This window comes from Amblyomma americanum, chromosome 3 (assembly GCF_052857255.1).
Source record: "Amblyomma americanum isolate KBUSLIRL-KWMA chromosome 3, ASM5285725v1, whole genome shotgun sequence".
Lineage (NCBI taxonomy): Eukaryota > Metazoa > Arthropoda > Arachnida > Ixodida > Ixodidae > Amblyomma > Amblyomma americanum.
In genome coordinates this window covers 190,826,970-190,849,344 of record NC_135499.1, presented here as the reverse complement: position 1 = coordinate 190,849,344, position 22,375 = coordinate 190,826,970, and the positions used below count along the sequence as shown (strand labels likewise).

General features: G+C 48.6%; 2 protein-coding genes across 7 annotated transcripts in view; one reads left to right on the top strand and one right to left on the bottom strand.

Annotated features, from left to right (window-relative positions):
- LOC144125702 (venom factor-like) overlaps positions 1-22,375 on the bottom strand; it is a 188,684-nt gene that overhangs the window by 127,735 nt on the left and 38,574 nt on the right. The gene's annotated exons all lie outside the window — the stretch shown is intronic.
- LOC144125703 (monocarboxylate transporter 12-like) lies at positions 674-19,864 on the top strand. 4 transcript variants are annotated; one of them, XM_077659332.1, is made up of 9 exons: positions 674-783; positions 929-1,046; positions 5,013-5,266; positions 6,580-6,723; positions 9,239-9,626; positions 13,376-13,667; positions 14,851-15,103; positions 17,073-17,222; positions 19,445-19,858. In XM_077659332.1, exons 3-9 carry the CDS (start codon positions 5,080-5,082, stop codon positions 19,471-19,473), a joined length of 1,443 nt encoding a protein of 480 aa, XP_077515458.1. In that variant the 5' UTR covers positions 674-783; positions 929-1,046; positions 5,013-5,079; the 3' UTR covers positions 19,474-19,858. The 4 variants fall into 4 exon arrangements, with proteins under 4 accessions (XP_077515458.1, XP_077515459.1, XP_077515457.1 ...); XM_077659333.1 differs by having other exon boundaries at positions 679-1,046; positions 19,335-19,465; XM_077659331.1 differs by having other exon boundaries at positions 680-1,046.

Here is a 22,375-nt window from a genome sequence, read left to right as displayed (position 1 = left end):
TCCGGCAACATCATATCTGAAGAAGACTGTACATCCAAGCTATATGCCACACAGCGCAATTCATTTGCCTTATTACTCTGAAAAAATTGCGAACATGGCCAGCTGTTGTTGATAGCTTCCATGTAACTAAAAAATGAGAACCTGGTGTTGTTTTTCTTGTGTTATTGAAAGCGTTAGTTCTTATTTTTTATTTGTGACTATTGCCGATATATGTTTTGAAAAATGTCTTTAAAGAGGGAAGAGACAGACATCATTGATCATCATCCTTGTTTATGACACCTCGTAAAAAATTTTGTATGTCCAAGTAGCTAACACGGGCTGCTGCGGGCCGACTGAGTGCCGCGACAGACTACAGCTGGTTTTTCCTGAGAGGGCGCCAGGGCAAAATTTCGGATTGAAGCGCCCTGCGCCGCCATCATAATGCTGATAAGAGCCCCCACATTCACGCACATACCCATCTCATCGCGATAAATGCTGAAATAGAATCCGACAGGCTGCTGATACCATTCCGCAGCTGGGCCACCTACAATCAGCCAGTCCCTGGCAGCTCAAGTCAAGCCGGTTCTGGCTGGGATGTTGTTGTCATGTCTGCTGACTTTTCTTTCTGTTTGCTTTTGTTTAGTTTTCGAGTGTCATTCGTTGAGATAAAATGACCTCGACTTGATAATCGCCCCTCCAAGACAGTACACGCACAACGGCCGGCTGCAACCAGTGAGTTGCTGCTTGCCCGACCGAGGAATAAACCCAACTTTTCAGCGAGTACGTCAATCTCGAGTGCTTTGGGTGGGCAGGATTCTTTACAAGGCATCCAGATCTCTTTTTGGCGTCTCAAACGCATCCTGCACGTCACCAGTACGAGGCAGCACCACCCGTGAGACTCCACGCCGAAGTCGTGATGTGTCGTCATTGGTGAATCGCATGCATGCAGGGACGACTCACAGACGCCTTGGAGTAATTACGACACAGCACTACGAGCTTCTGTGGCACGTTCTCATCAGCTGTTCCCTAGGACATCTTTCAGTGCATGGCACCACGGTCGGCTTAAGGTACGTTGCGTGCGATTATGACGCCGGTACTCTGCCAAAAGCGTAAACAGCGTCGTTGACTAAACGTTTATTCTGGTTATTTTTTTCTATTCTCCTCGGCTGTGCATGCGCGCAGGAGGTGTGATGTCGAGAACAGTTCGCAGAAATGATTCTCTCTAATGTTCAGCATTGTTATCCACGCACCCGACGTATTTTAGCGAGTTGATAGATCCTGCATAGCAAAGATCGCACTTCGGTCAGACTTGTCAGTGAATACATCCCCGATGTGGGGCATTTGAATTCGTATATTTCTGAAGATGCCGCGCTTGTCATCAATAACCGGTAACGCGCCAGGCTGCCTCTATCACCTCGTGACAGTATCATCTTCGATCATATTTTTATTCCCCATTTTCTCGTTACCTTCTACCAAATTATCAAAGCAGTCAGTTGCGCCTAGAAAAATACATACTGGCGCCTCCGAAAATTTGAAATGTATGGAAAATATTTTTACACACAATAATTACTTTATATTTTCCCGCAAACTTTATATTATGAACAAAGTGTTGCGCCATTCTCCACTAAGCGTACTTTGTTATTCGGAATGTCCTCAAAATGCCTGAAAAAAAAAAAAAGACCAATAACTTTTGCTGCATGCATCGAAAAATAAAGAAGCAGATCAACTTTTTCGGATGTCTAGTGAGTTTAAAGTACCGATGTTAATTTTGCATCTTTCCTAGCCGATTGTGCCGCTGTTGCGATCCTTGTGTGTCCAGTATCGATAAGTTATTCCGTTCTGAGAATCCAATAGCGGGTCACTTTCGAGCTTATTCAGGACGGTATACAAACGAGGGTGAGTAACACTTCTTTTCAACAAAGATAGTGCATGTGTTTCTAAAGACGACAATGGTTCTCATTGATTGGCGTTGTAATCGGCGAGCCAGACGATAGTTGACGACGGACAGCATGTCTCTTCGAATTTACTGCGTTTTTTTTTTCACGCTTCGTTTCAGAGTTCGTCCCTTAGGAGGCTAGAATCTCGAAGTAAAATAAGCAAAAGAAAAGGAGCACTATTTTGTGAGCCCCTATCACAGCAACGCCACCGGGTAGATTAGACAGATGGTTCTTTAATTAAAAGTACAGAATACCCGAAGGCCCAGTTTTAAAACAACTGCGCTCTTCGGTATATATGCATAAAAAAGGGGGAGGGGGGAGGGGGGCAAGTAAAGGCCTATGAAAGGTGCTGTTCTTGCGTTGCTCACACCATTGACGGCGTATACCAAGGGTTAGCGCTTTGTGTTGTGGTGATTCGCGCTGCTCCGTTCCTTTCGATTTGCTTCCTGCGATGCGTCCTTCCTATAGTTACTTTAACTAACAGGAGATGGCCCCGGTGTCGCAGCGACACTAGCGCCAGAGACGACGTGATTGGTGCGAACGCGAGAGACAGCTCTCTGCCTCTTCACCTTGGGAACTCGTATTGTGCAGATGTTTCGGCGTGGCGCTCCACGCTCCGCCAGAAGGGCGAGGCATCGTGAGATCATTTTACCGCGAGCTCGTCCCGTCCGGCCTCGGAGTTTCTCCCCTGCCCTAGAGTAGGCGAACATTCACTGGTTACCTTGCTGTTTAATCGGACGACTTCGAATTCTTAGCGTGTTTTGTTGCTGGCTGGAGTTATTATTGTTGCCGCAATAAATGCCTTTTCGTGTCAGCCAGTGTAGTCACTCCTTTTTCCCCAGAACTATGCCCGCCGTGGTCGGCGTGCGCTCGTTAGCGCTTCCGACCACGGGGTGGGGAAGGCGGCTTGGACGGTCAGTCGTGGATAAGCCGGACAAATGTATTTATCCCGTATTTGTATCCCACACTGTGCGTTCGTGATCTTGGAGGTAACGCAACCTAAAATGTAGAGCGCCTTTAGGAGCCAAATGCGCGTTAAAGCGAATTCGACTTTGTCGTGAAAGGTCTAAAACCGTAATCGTGACAATGTAATAGTTAAGAGCACAGAGCTTAATCGCGTGGGCGTCATTCTGATAATTTTTGGGAAATCTCTTTCTTTTTTTGTCCGGTAACTGCTTTTTTTTTTCATTTAAAAAGACTTTTTATTTCATTTTACCTACTTGACCATATTAAGTTTCGTAATACTCCTGACCGCGCAAAAAACGTTTTGTCAAAATTTACGCCTTTTGCGCTTCACAGCCTCTGAGTGTGTTTAGCACACCTTCATATATCTCTTAGTAAAGGGCGGAACGATTTGGATTAAGCTAAACTGGAATAAAACATTTAGGTTGTGTTGGCACTGAACCCGTTTTCTCGAACAAGCACTGCACATTCAGAAGAAACATGCGGCAAAAGGAACACTCAAGATGACGAGGCACTGACAAGCCTTAACGTCGTTTCGAACTGCGACTCTCAACCCATGGAGTTGTAACAGCAGCCACTGGAGTCGTCTCTTCAGCAGTATATGGGGCCTCAAGATTCTTCTGCGTGTCCTAACGTAAAAGCGGAGCTTCAGGTCATGTGTGAGGAGCTGAAAAGCCTCTACACTTATGTGACACCATTTCAAAAGTTATCCAAAAAAGGTGAACTTGAAGAGAGAAAAAAAAGAGTTCTGAGCTAGCAATGCAGAGTAAAAATATCCAGCAGCAGCTCGAAATGGCCATGCAGCAACTGCTAGAATTTTGAGCTGTAAATGAAAAATATCATCAAAGGATATTCACTTTTGACAAATTCAAGAATGACAACAGCAGTATGCAGTTCTGTACAGGACTACTCAGCTACCCGCATTTACAGAAGCCGTTGGTGCTGTTAAAAGCAGGTGTACACGAAACAACGCCTGCGAAGTGACGTTGTCAGAGGTCGTCCTCGCAAGCTGTCTGCAAAGGAAGAGTGATGCTCGGAATTATAAAGTCCGCTTATTGTGTATGGGTCACACCCATCTGACCATAGACCTGCCTAAGGTGGTCGTGGTCCTTGCAGAGAGCGGGCTTGCAGTTTTTATTGAATGCTATAAAAACATAGCGTCCAACATGCTAGAGGGTCCTCCTTCTTGGCATCTCTCAGGGAATGCGGGCATTAAAGCGGCTCTGAATGGGGCTCTCAAAAAGCTCCAGCATGTCTAGGATGTTAATAGACGCCGCTTCACAAATATCCTCCAGCAAGAATTTTTTAATGTGTTTTGGGGAAGCTGAGTTATCTGTAATCACAATTTGAAATCCAGCGCCTTCGCGCCTTTCCCTCTCCTCTCGTCACTTTTTCCACGCTGAAATGTCGGCGCTGGTCCGCCGGCCCTACTCATTCGGCCGCTCTGCCGGCTGCCGACGCGCGCGGGAAAAGGGGGGGGGGGGGGGGGGTCGGAGTTGGCATGGGGAAACAATGATAGCAGTCCGCTGCTGATGTAATGAGCGCTGCATGACGCGTTGCGCGCGGGTTCGGGCGAGAGTCCGGCAACGCGGGGGAAGCGGGAGTTTTTAAAAATTTGTGGTAAATTGTCGGCTCGCTTTTGAGGTCTTGTATGCCTCATCAACGCTCGGTGGTATTTTCTCGTTGTACTACACCCAACAGCGTATTATTCTGGGCTAGATAGCATTTCAAGCATCAATTTCGACACACACGAATTGCTACACTAATTCTAAAACTTTTGTTAGCAAATCCACACTCCAATTACACCTTTAGTTTATGGGGCTCAGTAACGTCTCTTTGTCTGACAGTGCTAATTCTTACTATTGTGATGTCTCCCTGACAGCACTTGAGTCCTAAAGTGTCGAAGCATGAGAACGGCATTCTTGCGGTAATGGGCACTAAGCTGAAATTATGCGAAATGTGCCGCAGCTCAGAAATAACTGCTACCTTGCTTGCACGCCAGGTGGGTCTTCACCCTACCCGACATCCCGCTAGCAACTTCGAAGCCATGAAAATATATTCCTTGACTTATGTACGACATCTACCGACTTGGGCGCTTGACAACCATAGCGTGTGCCGTCTTTTCTCATGCAGGCAGTAACCGGCGCGCTCCTGTAATTGCATCTCCTGGGCTGTCACACTGACCGCAGCCGCTCCCACAATGGCGCTGCCCGATTCTCGGGACTGCTGGCCGGTCGCGGCCTGTGCGGCCGTGTACGTCTTCTTCGGCATGATGCTCTTCAAGTCCGAGTCCATCCTGTACTTGGGCTTCATGGACATGCTGCACCTCAACCGGGAGGAAGCATCGTGGCCCCTTACGGTCGCACTCATCATGTCCCAGCTTTTGGGTACGGGTATGCAGTGCTGACTTAGATAAAAAGGGAGAGTTAAATAACAAGCAACCGAAAATCGCTCTCCAAGCTTAACTTGAAACTCCGCCTGTCGATGCGTGTGAAGGATTTCTTCAATTAAAAATAATTTTATTATTCATTTGCAGCTTTACACAATGCAAGCAATACGTTCCTTTTAAAATTCAACTCGGCTGAACGCGCATTCTATGACGAAGAGGGGCCCCAGAAGAAAATTGTGACAGGTTTTTCCTGCGAGAGTAAGTTGCAACGGTCGACTTTATCTTAAAACAAACACAAGAGTGAAGACCACCTTTAGGTCACGCAGTTCTCTATGATAGCAGATTTTATTGCGAGCGCTACCGTGGATGAGGACGCGACATCACAACGTTCCCGATTAGGCGGCTGATTACTAAAAGTTGCGCATGACTTGCTGCTAACGCGTAGATTCTCACTCATTAAGGAAGGTCTACACAGGAATACAGTACAAAGGGCCAAATAGTCTGCAATTTAAGTTTGCCTAATTGAAACAAGAGTCTGCACTTCTCAAGTTAGTATCAGCAAGCCCCCTCATCCACTAAGCCAGCTTACAGGCGCATTTATGTCTCAAGTTCTCGATGTGCTTCCTGTAGACGCGACCGTGTTCTGGGTAAGACATCCTAATTCTCATCTGAGAAATTTAGCCATGAACGTTGATGCGGTGCCAGGATGTACCTAGATAGTCTTATAAACATTGATATCCTAGGAAAACAGAGGGCGAATAAACTAGACTTATGCAAGACCCTCAGTCTGGAGTCATATCTTGTAGAAACTGGGAGTTCTTGATCGCTCCTCCTTTGCCCCGAATGACATTCGTCCGTCGAGACCTGCTTCTTGCAAACGATCCCAGTTTTCGAAGGAAAACTAGTTCGCGGCAAGTTATACATATACGAATAGAAACAAACGGCGCTCTCTAATGGTTCACGCATAAAATCAGCCGCCTCTTGTGGGCATAGAGAAGGCTCATCATGGTTTGCACCCCGCATTTGGTGGAAGTCTGGATCAGGGTAGATAACCGCAAACTGTGCTACTCGGCAGTGCGCAGTTGGACGACTGTAAATAGGAGCGGAGAAGCAGCTTAACGTTCAAAGTGCATGGCAGTACTCGCACCTCTCGGCTAGCTCTACGTGTAGTCAAGTGGCGCTCGGTGTATTCTTACATTGCGGACAAATCTCGCACTAACTGTGCTAGCGGAACTACCCAGCCTATCGTTTAACCAAGTAAATCGGGGATTCGTTTATTTTTTAAACGTTCGTCATGACTGTTCCTCGCAGGCCCACTGTACGGCCTGCTCAGCCTGCGGCTGTCGGACCGGATCCTTATGGTGGCCGGCGCCCTGCTGTGCGCACTGCCTGTGATGGCCTGCGCACTGGCCCACAGCCTGGGTCTCGTCATTTTCCTCTACGGCGGCCTGTACGGTGAGTGCACAGGACGACTGCGCTCTACTTATATCAAAGTTCTAGAGTCTTGAGAGAGTTGGGTGCAAGGGCGTCTTCGGGGCTAAGTCGATGGCTTCATCTCTCTCCAATTTCACACAGCCGAGGCTTTCGCCCTCCGGTTTTGCGTTGTACGACATTTGGACGATGTACTCGGTTGAATATTCATAATTATATACTAACATGTGTCGTCTGAGGCGATTTGAAACCATAAACTCGCTTCAGATAAAGCAGTGGCGGCGTCTCTCCCAAGCTGACTGCCGCGGAGGCTTTCCTCTACTGACACCAGTAGAAATTCTTCCGCTGCTACATACTGCTTTTAATGCATAAGTGCATTATTGGCCTACACCTCGCAATTGTCGAGTACGTACTGCCGACTTCGTGTTTGCCGATTGGTTCAATTCATTCCACCCGCCCTCAGCCATTCAGGAGAGTGCGCAGATCTTAATGATGTTTCTTCGCGCGCCGTGGTCTGCCTGTCGTCGGCTCGCGGTTTTTGCAGACACGCTGCCATTTGAAAAGAGATAAAACCACGCTTTCCATGAATCATGGCCATACCCCCAAAATACATTAGCCTGACAGTGGCAATTTGCAATCATGAGCATCTGTCGTCACTAAACAACTACGCAGCACAGATGAAATGCTGAGGCGTTCGTGTCGGCACGAAAGCAGCGGTGTGCATGCCGGAACGGTGTGGTCGCGTTTGTTGCTCAACATTGTTTTCTGTGTGTTAAGACTGCCAATAGAAACATAGCGGATCACTCACGTATTAACTTCGAGCGATGTTCACCAAAGTGCAGCGCTTCACTAAGCGTCGCGCAATTTCCAGCAAGGTGTTGCTGCAATGTATTTCTGCATCAGTATGAAACAGCGCAGTTGAGACTTATTGCGCTCGGTTATAAGTTGGGGGACGCCAAAGACGTCGCGTAGCGTTCCGGGTAAATCAAAGCAACGCGAAAAAAGCACATTACATTGAACAACAGAGCAATGGTAACTTGCGAATGTCTGAAATTTTAGAGCGAACAAACCGGAACTTCAGCCCAATCGACCATTTACACGTGATTTTATGAGTGACGCAACATTCATCATGTGCTGCTCGGTTAAACTATAAGTCGATGTTTCACCACAGGATTCTAACCTCGTGGGCGCGTTCTTGTGTTCGCATGGCTCATCGGACGATACTAGTACCGTGAGTTATGTGAGTAGGCCGCCTATCTTTCTTTCGAGCAGATGAAGATGCAAGTATTATGTGGCAACACACAGTTTTACTGCGAAAGCTGTGCTACTGCACCCCCTCCCCCACTTAGAAATTGGCGACTTTTGAAGTGAAGCCCCCATCTTCCAGAAACACCACTTATCTGCCCCTCCCCGCCGCATCCCCCAAGTTGGGCTGCCCACCCACACACCGCCGCCCTCAATTCACCGTCCCACCCCATCCTCGCCCAACCTCACCCTTCAAAATCGTCATCCACCGACTCAACTCTACGCTCCAGAAGCGCCCGTCTACCATCACCCTCCACAAGGACTGCACCCACAGGAAGCGCACGCAGCAGCGGGACGAAAAGCTGGACAGGACACTTAGGTTCCGCTTAAGGGTATGGTGCGATAGCGTCAATAGATAAATGGGTTAATTGGTAATTCTTAACTTTACATTCATAGATATCTATGTGGCCTATGAACTGCCCTTCTATGACAGGTGCTGCCACCGGTGGGGCTTGCGAGACCCGGATTGATCTTCAGGAGCAATCATTCGCGATCAGTTATTTACTGTCATCTGCCACAGTGGGCAGTTTGCTCACAATTTGATGAGCAGGTTGTGGTGACGTCACAAGGTCGCGTGACCTAGGTCAGGTCACGTGGCCTAGGTCGCCAGATTGCTTCCCTGGGGATTTTTCGTGAATTTTTCACTCGCGGCCAACGACGACGCCGGCTTTTGTAAAACATAGGACCCATAACTTTATGGCGTGCAAAGTGACTGCGAACTTGAATGCAAAGACTAAATGTGAAATCCAGCTCCCTCCAGAAGCACCATCCACCTCACCACCCCGCTCCCCAATCTAAGTGGTTGGCCACGCACCAATCGGCCCCCGTCGACCCATCTCCGGCCACATTCACCCCCAGGGAAAATTCCGTCGCGTGTGTGAAGCCATGGCTTAGAGTAAAAGAATCAAAGTAATTATTGAGGATATATCCGACTGTTCTCACAGAACTGTCGCATCAGATGACAGTTCAGATCATACAGTAATTTTTTTCTTCTGGTTGCCCGACTTCCCTGTCATATCCCAGCGCATCACGCTTGTTTGCGAATCTCGCCAGAAATGCGAATCACTGTTGGTGTCCTGACTGTGACACAGACAGCACTTTATGAAGTTCTGTGGTATACCTTTCTTGTCATCATGCACTAATACACAATTCGCTTTATCCATTTTAAGCACATCTGCATAGCCTGCATTAACTCACGCCGATCTATGACCTGTCGGGTTCGAACCGTTCGCAGGTCTGGGTGTAGCCTGCGAGGAGCTGCTGCCGTTCACGCTGGTGGCCCGCCACTTCGTCCGCTACCGGGGCACGGCCATGGGGCTGCTCTTCGTGGTGACCGCCTTGTCCGGGTTCGTGTCTCCGCTCATCGTCGAAGCTCTGAGGCAAGCCTTCGAGTTCCGCACTGCGTTGATCATACTGGGCGCCCTGGAACTGAACATGCTCTTCGGCTGCATTTTCGTCGATCGGGTTCCGCGCGCCGATCAGAGCGTCTCTGGTGATGACGACCCCGAGGCTTCCATGCCTCCGCTGCCAGACATCAACCGTCACCGAGGTAGCAGTTTTCAGAAGGCGTCATTCGCGCAGTCTTTCTCCAAGAGCCTTGTCGAGTCCCTTACGATTCCCAGGTGAGCAAGCGCCCTTCTCAGTCACTGTGTTAGCTTGTCTCACCCTGTGACGTTGCCACACCGGGTGAGGTTGTGTCACCGGGTGAGGTTATTTCACCGGTCGGTGTTGTGTCACCGTGCGACATTGCTTAACCATGTAATGGTTTATGGTTTATGGGGGATTTAACGTCCCAAAGCTACTCAGGCTATGAGGGACGCCGTAGTGAAGGGCTCCGGAAATTTCGACCACCTGGGGTTCTTCTGCGTGCACTGACATCGCACAGCACACGCGCCTCTAGAATTTCGCCTCCATCGAAATTCGATTGCCGCGGCCGGGATCGAGCCCGCGTCTTTCGGGCCGGCAGCCGAGCGCCATAACCACTCAGCCACCGCGGCGGCTCTTAACCATGTAATGTTTCACCATGTGAAGTCCCACCAGATGAGGTTGTCTCACCGGGTGAGGTCGCGTCACTTTGTGAAGTGCCACTGAGTGAGGTTGTGCCATCGGGTTTGATTGTCTCACAGGGTGGGATTGTGTCACCGCGTGAGCTTGGAACACCGTGTGCGGTTGTCACCGTGTGAGGATGTGTCACCATGTGAAATTTGTGCCACCATGTGAGATTGTCATTGTATGAGGTTTTGTAGTGATAGCTACATTATGGTAGCAATTTGAGCCTTCAGCGTGGCGGCGCTGCCACCCTGTGGGATAGCTACATTATGGTAGCAATTTGAGCCTTCAGCGTGGCGGCGCTGCCACCCTGTGGCTGCGCCGCCACGCTGTCACGTGGTGCGGAGCAGCTGCCGGCGGCGCGGCGCCGTGGCTGATCACGTGGTTGGTCACGTGACCAAGTCCCACTCGACCAGCTGTGGCTATCGCTTCATTCCAGGTTTAACCAGAGCTTTAAACCAGCGCCAATTTTCTAGCGATAGCTACATTACGGTAGCATTTCGAGCCTTCAGCGTGGCGGCAACGCCACCCTGTAGCTGCGCTGCCACCCTGAGGCTACGCCGCCACGCTGTCACGTGGTTGGTCACGTAGTGCGGAGCACCTGCCGGCGGCGCGGCGCCGTGGCTGACCACGTGGTTCGTCACGTGGTTGGTCCCGTGACCAAGTTCCACTCGGCCAGCGGTAGCTATCGCGTCCCTCCAGGTTTAACCAGAGCTAAACCACCGCCAATTTTTTTTCTTTTTTTTTTTACTGTGGACACCTCTAAGACTGACCTGCATGCTTAATGTCACAAAAAATGAGCGAAGCATTCAGGCGCTGAAAAAGTGAGCAGTGAGTGCAGCATACAACAGTCATATAGTGAGACCCAGGTCTGTCGTGCTTCTACCCTTCGCCCTGCCTGGTTGCAGCTCGTTTTCTTCCAGGTCATGTACCAGTTAACCCACGAATCTATACATCGGAGCCAATCTATTTCTGACGCAAAATAAGAACTCGTTTCAGTTGTACCGAGTTGTCGCGAACTTTGCCTGTGTAATTACGCTGAGGTCGCCGAAGTCAACTTAAATTAGCATGGTCCTAATACCACCAGGAGGCACCATTCCACGTCGCATTCGGGAATTGGAAAATACTTCATTACAAAAGGCGTACTCTTTTTCTTCATTAATTTCTGCGTACACGGCAGTTCGACGCTATCAGAGGTTTCCCCAGGAATTGAATTAAGATGAGGGGGATCTAATGTTCTTCTTTTTTTTTGGGGGGGGGGGGGGGAGGAGAAAGGAGTTCTGAAGATAGGTGAGACGCGGCAGTCATTCTTAATTTTTTATTTGTGTCGATGTGTCGCGTAGGACTAGCAGCGTTTATGACCCCAATATTAAAGACAAAGATTTGCGAACAGTCGCTTAACTTTACACAAGGACTAAAGACGTATTTTAAAATAGACAAGACCAAAGAACATAAACTACATTAAATGCGTCGAGAAACTATGTGACATTTCAGACTTCTAGCAATGAATAGCATAAAAAAAACTTGCAGTTCAACATTGATCGCGTAACGCAGACTGGGAAAACGTTTGTGAACACTTGTGCAGTAGGCATAACAGCTGAACTCGGTAATTGAAGGAGCACACCAGGAAGTCGAATACATGCTGAACATTGTACACACACTGGCGGAAGGCGTATATCGCAGCTTTGATATCAGCGACAATTTGCATGACACCGACAATCTAGATATGAATTTAAGGCTGCTGCACACAATTGGTTGAATATGTGCAAGCACAGGCAAAAGGGTTGAAAATTGGGCGAGTGCACTAAGAATTCATATTGCTGTGGCACCACAAGGACAAGGACGTAGACAGAGTGACGACAATGTCTACGGCCTTGTCCTTGTGGTGCCACAGCAATATGAAGCGCAGGCACTTTACACAACGTGGCCATTCGCACCATAACTAAACAAGTAAGAAATATAAACCAAGAAGGTAGCATCTATGTGTTTCCTGATAATAAAAACTAAACCGCCCAAATATACGTGCGCCTTCTCACTACATTCCAAACATTTACATCCGCCTCTAACACCCCGACACATTTACGATAAAAGCGATAAAACCACGTCGGTCATTATCAGTATCATCTCGGGCGTCTGGCAGTTTCGGATCTTGAACAGTGATGCTCAACAGCTCATTCACATGTTTTGGGAGAAGGCGGTTTGTTTCTGACGAAAAAAACCTAGTTTACGGTCGAAAAGGAGCACTTGACTAGCGACAAAGTGGAGAACAACGAGAACCGAAGATAGCAATGTTGTGGATGTCAAATACGCATTTAGCCGCCGCAAGATATTCCACTCCACATCTAACTTTCCTCCCGTGTTCTTCGTTGTACGACAAGCCTGCTGCTGAAATGACTCCGCTGCAGTTTACTATCTCTTGCTTTCCCGATAGGCACATGTGGCATGATCGCAAAGTTCTGACGGGGTCGACAAGTGGTTCTCGATGGTTGTCGGTAATTAAGTCTTTGTACTCAACTGACGCACCAGGTTGCTCTTGTTTTCGTCCGTTAATACCTCAAAGGGAATGCCATTTCAAAGAAGCTTCTCTGCTGGCATTCGAACTTCTTTGAGCCCTGCTTCCGCAGGAACCTCCTGAATTGCCTCCGTAGTTGTCTCAATCACAGGATGAACATACATCGCTCTCGTTGTAGGTGCCTAGGCGGCATTTTTTAGACAGGCCAATCGCCTCGGGAAACGATTCACAACTCAAATAGCAGCAATCGTTTTAGTGCGCTAGCCGCTTATTTCCTCTTGCGTGCGGGCGTGTGTGTGTGTGTGCGTGTGTAGGTGCGTGTGTGTGTGTATGTGTGTGTGTGTGTGTGTGTGTGTGTGTGTGTGTGTGTGTGTGTGTGTGTGTGTGTGTGTGTGTGTGTGTGCGTGCGTGTGTGTGCGTGCGTGTGTGTGCGTGCGTGTGCGTGCGTGCGTGTGCGTGCGTGTGCGTGTGTGTGTGTGTGTGTGTGTGTGTGTGTGTGTGTGTGTGTGTGTGTGTGTGTGTGTGTGTGTGTGTGTGTGTGTGTGTGTGTGTGTGTGTGTGTGTGTGTGTGTGTGTGTGTGTGTGTGTGTGTGTGTGTGTGTGTGTGTGTGTGTGTGTGTGTGTGTGTGTGTGTGTGTGTGTGTGTGTGTGTGTGTGTGGGCGTGCGTGCGTGCGTGAGTGCCAACAGTCACCGAAACCGACGTGGATGTTTTTTTTTTAATTTGTAGTTCAATTAATGGGAGAAAATACTTCGATTCATCTGATGTAAACCCAATGGCGAGAGTGAAATGCGGGTGTCATACTGCGCAGGCCCATCCCCGCTGTGCCGCGGCATCACGAGGCAGTCTCGCTACTCGGCAAAAGAGCGACACCTTCGAGCACGCTTGCGCGCAACTTGCGCTCGATGGTGTCCGTGCCTTTCCTGCACGTGGCGGCCTCGCGCGCCGCCTCGATTTTCGTCCTGTCAGCGTTCCTGCTGACGGCCGTCGACTTCGGCTCCGACAACGGCCTGGCCGGATACGAAGCTGTCGCCTTGGTCACAGTTAGCGCCGTGGGGGACCTTGCGTCCAGGATAGGCACTGGATTAATTCTGGACTTCAAGGTGAGCTTCACGCGCGCTCTATGCTTCCAGAAGACAGAACTGGTAGTGACCGTTGAGTTTTGCGTTATTACGTTCGTCACATGGCACAATGTTGGGAGGCAAGAGAAAGTTGATCCTGTTAGGTTACGAGAGTCTTCGGCTTGTTGTGTTCTCCCGTCGAAACGTTGGCTAGCGTACCAAGCCTTCCTTCCGCACCTTGCTCATTTTGTGCAGTCAAGAATGCCACCTGCCCTGCTTTCCCTTCGTGAAAGCCAAACCATGTATTACCAGGCGCTGTCGATGGCTTCAATCTGTTACTCCAGCACTAGGAATGCATTGAAGGACAATTCTTACCTTCAAGTGTGGCAGCTCTCAGGCTAACGAGAAAACGGCTTCAACACGGGCAAGGGTGGTAGTCTGTGGAGCAGCAGCACACACTCCAAGCAAGAATGCATACACGTAGTACAGCTGCGCAACCACCGACGGTTCAATCGTTCTTGACGCTCGTGAAATCTGCACAAGTGGAAAGGATGGCCATTGAAACAAACGTGAGCCAGCCATGATGGAAGACGCTGTCAACTAGATATAACAAATTTTACAACGAGAGCTGCAAAGGTTTGGTTTAGCCATATAGCCATGCATTCTGCCGTGTAATCTACAGCGTCAGCCGTGAGACCCTAGTTATCTTGAGAAACAGCGCAACGGACGGGACACAAGAAAGACAACAGGACGAGCGCTCACTATTAACTGTATCTGTCCCAAATCTCGGCGGACACTTAAACCGCGCCGTAAGGGAAGGTATAAAGGAGGGACTCTTTTGCACGTCCGGTATACTATATTCCGCGAGCGTAAGGGATCAATTAACAGCTGACGGTATAGCAGTTTTCTGCGATTTCTTATGGTTTATTTTGCAGTGCACGTGTTTGTGTCTGCGTGTCTGCTGTTGATTCGCAGAGTTCATTATGAATAGGCTAAAAAGGTATTTGACAAACGAAGTCAACATCGATCTGACTCGTAAGCGAACTGACTGCACTAACCTCCGGAAGGATCAACTGGGGAACAAAAATTTGCCCCGTCAAGATAAATCGCCGTTATGAAGGCCGCGAGCATCGTACTCTCTCGCGTCGCTCTCACTTGCTTTTTTTTCTATGCCACCCCTCATTCCGAAACAGCATATTGCTTTTGCTGTATGCCCGTGCCGCAGGTACTGAGCGGCGAAGCCTTGATGCTGGGGAGCTTCGCCGTACAAGCCGTCTCCCTGGCCATCATGGCGACCTGGAAGCAATACTGGGTCCTCCTGGCGAGCTGCTTCTTCACGGGCCTCATGGGTGGAGGCCGCGTCTTCGGCTGCACCATCATGGTGGCCGAGCTGTTCGACGAACGTTCGCTGCCCCTCAGTCTGGGTGTCACGAACTTCATCGCGGGAATCGTTTGCCTCGCCAGACCGCCCCTCATCGGTGAGCGCAAATATTGAGGTGTGCAAAGGTGGAAAGTGTGCTTCATAATGTTCCTCACGAAGAGAGTGCTTGCCTAGTACGTGGACAAGACCAGCATGATCCAAGCGTGGCCACCGTCTTCGAAGAGTTGGAACGCTGCCATTTACTACGAAGCCAGTAAACTCTTGGAAAGAATGCGATGCTTGCGGCCTTAAGAACGGCGACTTATTTTGACGGGGCAAACTTTTGTTCCCCAGTTCTTCTTTCCGGAGGCTGGTAAAGTGAGTTTGATTCCAACTGATTTTATTACATGCACGAAACAGAATTTTATGCTCTTGATAATGCCTGCAAGGCATTACCACAGAGTGGTGAAAGATAGATAACAGTCATCGAGCGTCGCACTTGAACGATAAAAGATAGGACGTCTTTTTGTGAGAGCAGAATTGACGGAGCACTTACGTAGTCATCACAAGCTCGCGCTATCTCCAGCGCCTCGACAATTTCGCGCGTAATTTGACATTTGTTCCCGAAAAGGACTTTGCACTTGTGAAAAAGAGGACGACAATCCTTTTTTTCCTTTGCTTTTTCATTTTAGGCAATGAATGCTCACTGCCCCCTTTATTATTGGTTCAAAACATTGTCATGCTCATCCAATCGCTCATTTAGGCGATTGGGTGCTTACGACTGGGTGCTTATTGGGTGCTTACGAGTCAGATCGACACGCTACGCCATGAATAAGTTGTATCAATCTGGTTGCTGCTTATTTTTCATGCCAGTACAACACTGTGAGCTATAAGACATCGTGTAGTGGTCGCCTTCGGACAGATTGCGACCTACTGGAGTTTTTTTTTTATCATGTTCCTAAATCTCAGATGCACGGGCGTTTGTGGGCTACCCGCCAATCGACTGAAATGTAGGATCCACATCCGAGACTGAAACTTGGGCTCAGCACCTGAGCTCCACGGCATACCCAATGTCTTCCGCCTGTGAAAGCAGTATGAGTTCGATGAATACGTGCTCGTGGCTACGTATAAGTACAAAGGAGGGATCTTGACAAATTGCTGCTCCCTGGGTTTTTTGACGTGAGCCGCAATCTGAGAATGCTGGAATTGTTACCTTTCGGAGAAGCGAATTTAAAAGTGTTCGTTTAATGGTCGATTATCAATACGGCGGCATCTTGCTCAGCAGATAATTTCTTCACTTCCTGATTCACCGCACATTGTAGAATTTGCAAATAAACTTGCACATGTGCATCGTTGAAGCCTTGCCGAGGTATTCGCAACGTGACAACCTCGAAGGCTTTTTTTTATTACTGGGCTGGTGCTTAAACACGTGGACCAACGCGTTTTCACTGCCGACCCAAGATAGAAGCTTATATTAACCTACATGAGCAGTGGTTCCGGAACGCTCACGCATATTGCACAAGATTTGCTATAAAACCCCGTTTTGAGAATGTTTTCAAAGCATTCATTGCATCCTCTCTCTGAGAAAACGCGGGAAACAGTGGTCTGAAATCGGGACGCAGACGAACATGACAAACGAGTTTGCAATCGTTTGTCACGTTTCTTGCGTGCTTGTCGTAAGTCAAAAGCGTTGTTTCCCGCTTTTTCTGAGGTCATGAGCCAACTAGCACGATTTAGCATTCTTCTATTTTTTTCACTAGGCACTAATGTCGAGTTTTTGTACTTTGTTATTTGTACTTGTCATTCTATAAAAAGTACACCTCGTCAGTAGAACAACGGCAGCGAAGCGGTGTTTCTGGGCTTGCGTTCAGGCCGATATTGCCTCGTACCGTACGGCCGATGTTACTATACCCATTAGTCACATAGACGACAGGCGTTGTCGTGTAGTTTTGTCGAAGATGTTTCGCGGAAACGCTCGGAAATTAACTGATTTGCTTCAAGCAAGCAGAGTGTTACACGTGAGCAGGAATTTTTTTTTTTTTTTTGCTGCGATTTTGCGACGGGGCGTCTTTTGTCCACGTTCGCAGGTTTCATTCGAGATGCGATGGGCTCGTACGACCCTCTGTACATAGCGTTCGCCGTGACCAACGCTGTTTTCACCCTAACGTGGGCAATCACCCTCTGCTCTAAAGGATGTCGAAGGCGACGGGAGTGGAGACTCGTCGACGGTTTCACAGGTGAGCACACGTCGATGGTCAGCAAGGTGCCGACGAGCAACTCGGCACATTTGCACAGAATTACATCATATACAGCGGCTCAGTGGCCGTCCATGTTTAACTAGTGGGCGCGTGTATTTCCCAGTAAATACTACAATTGTCTAGCTCATTTACGTTTAACAGCAGCCAGGGTGGCTCAGTGGTTATGGGACTCGGCTGCTGACCCGAAAGACGCAGGTTCCATCCCGACCGCGGCGGCCGCATTTCGATAGAGACGAAATGCTAGAGGCCCGTGTGCTGTGTGATGTCAGTGCATGTTAAAGAACCCCAGGTGGTCGAAATTTCCGCAGCCCTTCACTACAGCGTCCCTCATAGCCTGATATTTATTCGGTGTTACAACATTTAGAAGGGAGTTATTGGTTGGTAGAGATCAGAAAAAAATTATACAGCTACACTGTGGTGAAAGTCGGTACATTTCTCGTTCATTTTTAGCTTTAGTTTATTTTCTGGAATCGTGCCTCCTACCCGACTGTACAAAAGAGAAATGCATTTGCATTGGTGTATCATTGCGGCGAGTTGTATTTCTCATAGCCACTTGAGTCATATAGTGCCATTTACGCGCATTAATGGCTTGCACTAAAGTTCTGTGCGTGAATCTGCTCGAACGCCGCAGCGAGAAAAAAGAAAATGTGGAAATGACCAGAAGATGGATAGGCACCCTCGGCTGAGCAGTAATGCGGGTCTTCCGTATAATTTTTACCCGCGTGGCGCTTAGTTCCGCTTTTTATAAATCAACTGAATTTTTCTTCACTTATTTGTTATTTTACCAGAAGTTTATGCACGCCTCCCATGGTTCTCGTACGATCCCTTCGCCTCTCAGTATCTCGAACTCCTGTTCGGGCCGCGCGGCAACTTTTTTCACTTGTGCGTTTCTCTGTGCCTCATAACGGCGTCCTATATTTGACACAACGGCCGATTCCAAAGCCTCCGGAGGCCGTAATACTTTCGTTCATGGTTCATGAGGGTTTAACGTCCCAAAGCGACTCGGGCTACAAGGGACGCCGTAGTGAAGGTCTTCGGAAGTTTCGACCACCTGGGATTCTTAACATGCACTGACATTGCACAGTACAAGAGCCTCCAGCATTTCGCCTCCATCGAAATGCGACCGCCGCGGCCGGAATTGAACCCGAGTCTTTCGGGGTCAGCATCCGAGCGCCATAAGAACGAAGCCACCGCGGCTGCTCACTCTTATACTTGAGAGTTTTGCGTCATGTGAAATAACCTCGCTGTACGGTGAATAACACTGAAAATCATAACGATCTTCAAAGTGACCTCAAACTTAATTACCGCCGCTGGGACAAATAACAAAATACTGGCCAACAGAGTCCTTACTTCCGTTCTAAAGACACAATCTCGACCTTCTACTCTGCACAAAACGCAATTTGGTGCTTCAGATTTTCACAAGAATATCAGCATTCATATAAAGCTGAACCCTCGTGGTCTACTCGCATTACGAAATGGGCGCAAAAACAACCACAACATTTTAACATCTGTGCAGCAGCCTACAAAATTTCTGCCACGAGGTTTACTTTCTTTAAACTGAACTGAGACATACATATATTGGCCCGTTTGAACCTTTAAATTGCCGACCATGGTAGAAATTTGCACCGTCAGTCCGCTCCCTTAAATAAAATCAGTTAGCAGCCGTGATATCATTCGCTTCACACTTAATTTCACCGAAATATAAATGTCTTATTGAATGAGACACAATCACAAGCGACGTTGCAGCTCAGCTGTGTTTTCGTGCCTTCTTGTAGGCTCACTGACCACTGATTGCTATTTGTCTGGCGCATTCGCGATACCACTTGTCCCTCCAAACTTTTCAGCAAAACTGCGAACTCTTTTCTGTCTGTCGATATTGACAGAGTTGTGCACTACGTTTGTCAGAACGCGTATTTTTTCATGGTGTGGAAAGTGCACCGAGTTGCGAGACTATAATAAGAGCAGACAGTAATTAAGCGAACTTGTAAGCACTACAGAATGGCAAGCCTATGTGCATACGTGATGCTTCCATAAGTGTTGCCACGAAAGATGGGGCTCGTGTACACGAGCTTCATTCTTTATTTTTTGCAGATAATAACCGTGCGTGAATAAATGAAGGTGCACCACGTGCTTCTGGCGGCATATTGGTGGAAAGGTGATCAAGAACCAGCTGAGTGACGTTTCCTTCTTGCTAATTTCAGGTGAAAATTACGAGGAAACGCGAAACTGAGGAGAACCCAACAGCGGCATCCGCAGCGACTGTGATCCACAGCGTTTCGACATATTTATGTGCTATTTATGTTCTGTATAGCGCATGCCTGGAAGGCTTTTTAACTTATTTTACAATAAAGGACACGTAAAGATGTGCCGCTGGTCTGCTACAGCCCTTTGATTGGAAATGATCGCTATTCTGCAATAAAACGAATCGACTTCTGACTAAACAGCGCGCACTTCCAGCATAGGAAGGTGTTTGCCGACGCTTTCCGCCACCCGAAGCCGAATAAACGGCGAGCAGCTGTAAAAAGAGGACATCATGCGCTGTAGTATTCAACTCCAAAGTAAATCTCATTTCTAAGTGGGTGTAAACATCAAATGGCCACCACCATGTTCCTACATACGCAGTCAAACTTGCTTACTTTATTTAAATAAATAAGGGCGTATTACACACTAAGACCATACACGCATTTCCATCATTTTATTTTTTCGCTCAATTTTTTTTTAACCGGAGTGATCCTCGATATGCGTCGCGTATTAAACCAGTTGTGTACCACCAGCCACTCTCCGCGCTGTTCAGTCCGGGTTTCTTCGGCCTCATCACTCGGAGTATGCGCTGTCTGCCACTATAGCTTCGCAGTTCCTCCGTTTCCATTTCACATTCATAGGGTCTTACACGCAAGTACGGGCACAAACAAATATGCATAAGCACCATTCCGCACGGAGAAATTGTTAATTCGCAATCAACGCTGGCTTCATTAACTAAACGAGAAGATAAGCAACCATGTGTCGTTTCATGTACCTTTATCTCCTGAAGGTACTATTGGGGACAGAAGTAGCCAGTACGCGGCTTCCACGGCCGTCGCAGGCGAAACTGCATCGCTGTGCCATCTAGCGACGACTCGTCTGGTTCGAGATCGAGGAGGAGCTAGGATGCGCGAGCACTCCTGCGTGATGCCGAACCAGACGATATGTTTAGGAAAACTCTATGAACGGATCATCCACACCCACTCCAAAATTATATTGAAGACAATGATCTCTTACCCCCTACAATGGTTGGGTTCAGCCCAGGGCTTTCGGCCCAAGACGCCTTTCTGCTCCTGCGATAAGAAGTGCTTACCAACATCCCCAGAGGTCAAGAACATCTCATCTTGGCCTTAGATTTAAAGGGCGCTTTCGACAGCATATCCCACGGGGCGAATCTTCAAGCCATAAATGTCCTTAACGGCAGAGAAAAGGTCTTTGCTTACGTCCAAGCGTTCCTCATGGGCCGCACGGCCACGATAGGCATCGGTCAAACCCGCTCCGACGTCAAAGATATGCCACAAAAACGCACAAATTAGGGCGCTATTATTTCTCCCCTGCTTTTCAACACTGCTATGCTCAGGCTGTCGCGTGCACTACAAGCACTTCCAAATGTATGCTTTACCATATAAGCGCATGATAGAACAATATGGGCCACAAAGGGTTCCCTGGGCCAGAAAGAAACCACCCTACAACCAGCAGCCCGGATCGTCGAGGACTTCGCCTTTCAAAGCGGCCTCCACTGCGCCCCGGAGAAATCCGAGGTCATACGAATACATGGCCCGAGATACGTCTCTCCAGGTCCCATCAACCTCACGATCGAGGGTCAAGTCATCAGGGAAGTTAACCTGATCCGCATTTTTGGTGTTTGGATACAGAGCAACCTCCGTGTTGCCCACACCATCCAGACTCTCAAAACCACCGCAAACCAGATAGCTCAAATTGAAAATAACCAGACACAAAAGACAATGAACAAGAATGTACCAACTGGCCCGCATTTCAACCCTTCCAGACGCCTCGCATGATTAGCCGTATTACCAAGCATCGACAAGGAATGCGGGAAGAAGACACTCTTCGGCTGGTGCAAGCACTGGTACATGGCCTAATCACATACGGACCACCCTTTCACACGCTAACAAAGGGAGAGAAGTAGCAAGTTGACACTATCATACGGGGGGTATACAAGACGGCCCTTAACCTTCCTAAACACACCTCGACGGAACGTCTTACCGCACTAGGAATCTTCAAAAATTTTACGGAACCAACAGAATCCATCCGTGCATCTCAAACACTAAGACTTCAGACCACCCAAGCTGGACGAGCTATCCTACGCCGAGTAGGCACAGTTGCGGATATCCGCGCACTAGGTGCTCAATCCTCTCTAGAAAAACAGCACAGGAAATACATCAGCGTGGCCCCGATACCGAAACGTATGCTTAAAGACGTTCACACAGGCAGACGACGAGCGCGAGCATCCACCTATGCCGACGCCTAGCCAATTCCCCGAAAGTGGTTTATGTTGACGCCGCAGCATACCCACACCATGACAAGTACGCAGTGGCGGCAGTGAACCACCGCTTCTCCTCTATATTCACTGCTTCTGTAAGAGCCGAAGCACCAGCGGCCGCGGAGACCATCGCCGTGGCCATTGCCATTAGGCATTACGAGTCCCAAGGCCAAAGCGCTCATGTGATAATGGACTCGCAACACGCGTGTCGAAACTTCCTGAGAGGCCGAGTTCCCAAGCACGTCGCTCGGCTCATGGGCACTACACCCCTCACCAAGCACCACCAAATAACCTGGACCCCAGGCCACGAGGGACTGGAGGGAAATGAGAGGGCACATGCTCTAGCTCGAGGCATCATCAACCAAGCGGGGCCACAAACCGTGCCCGCTTTTACCCCTCTACCTTCGAGACATAACGAACGCCTCAAGTTTCAGCGTCTTCAAATGAGACACTTCCCTCCACCTCATAGGAAATCAGACACCCCAGATGCCGTCTCTTGGCGGCAGATAGAGACAAACACATTTCCAAACCTCCATAGACAATATCTCAGACACCCAACATTACACCTGTCCCTGGTTCCAGGCCCGCCCTACACTTCCACATTTCG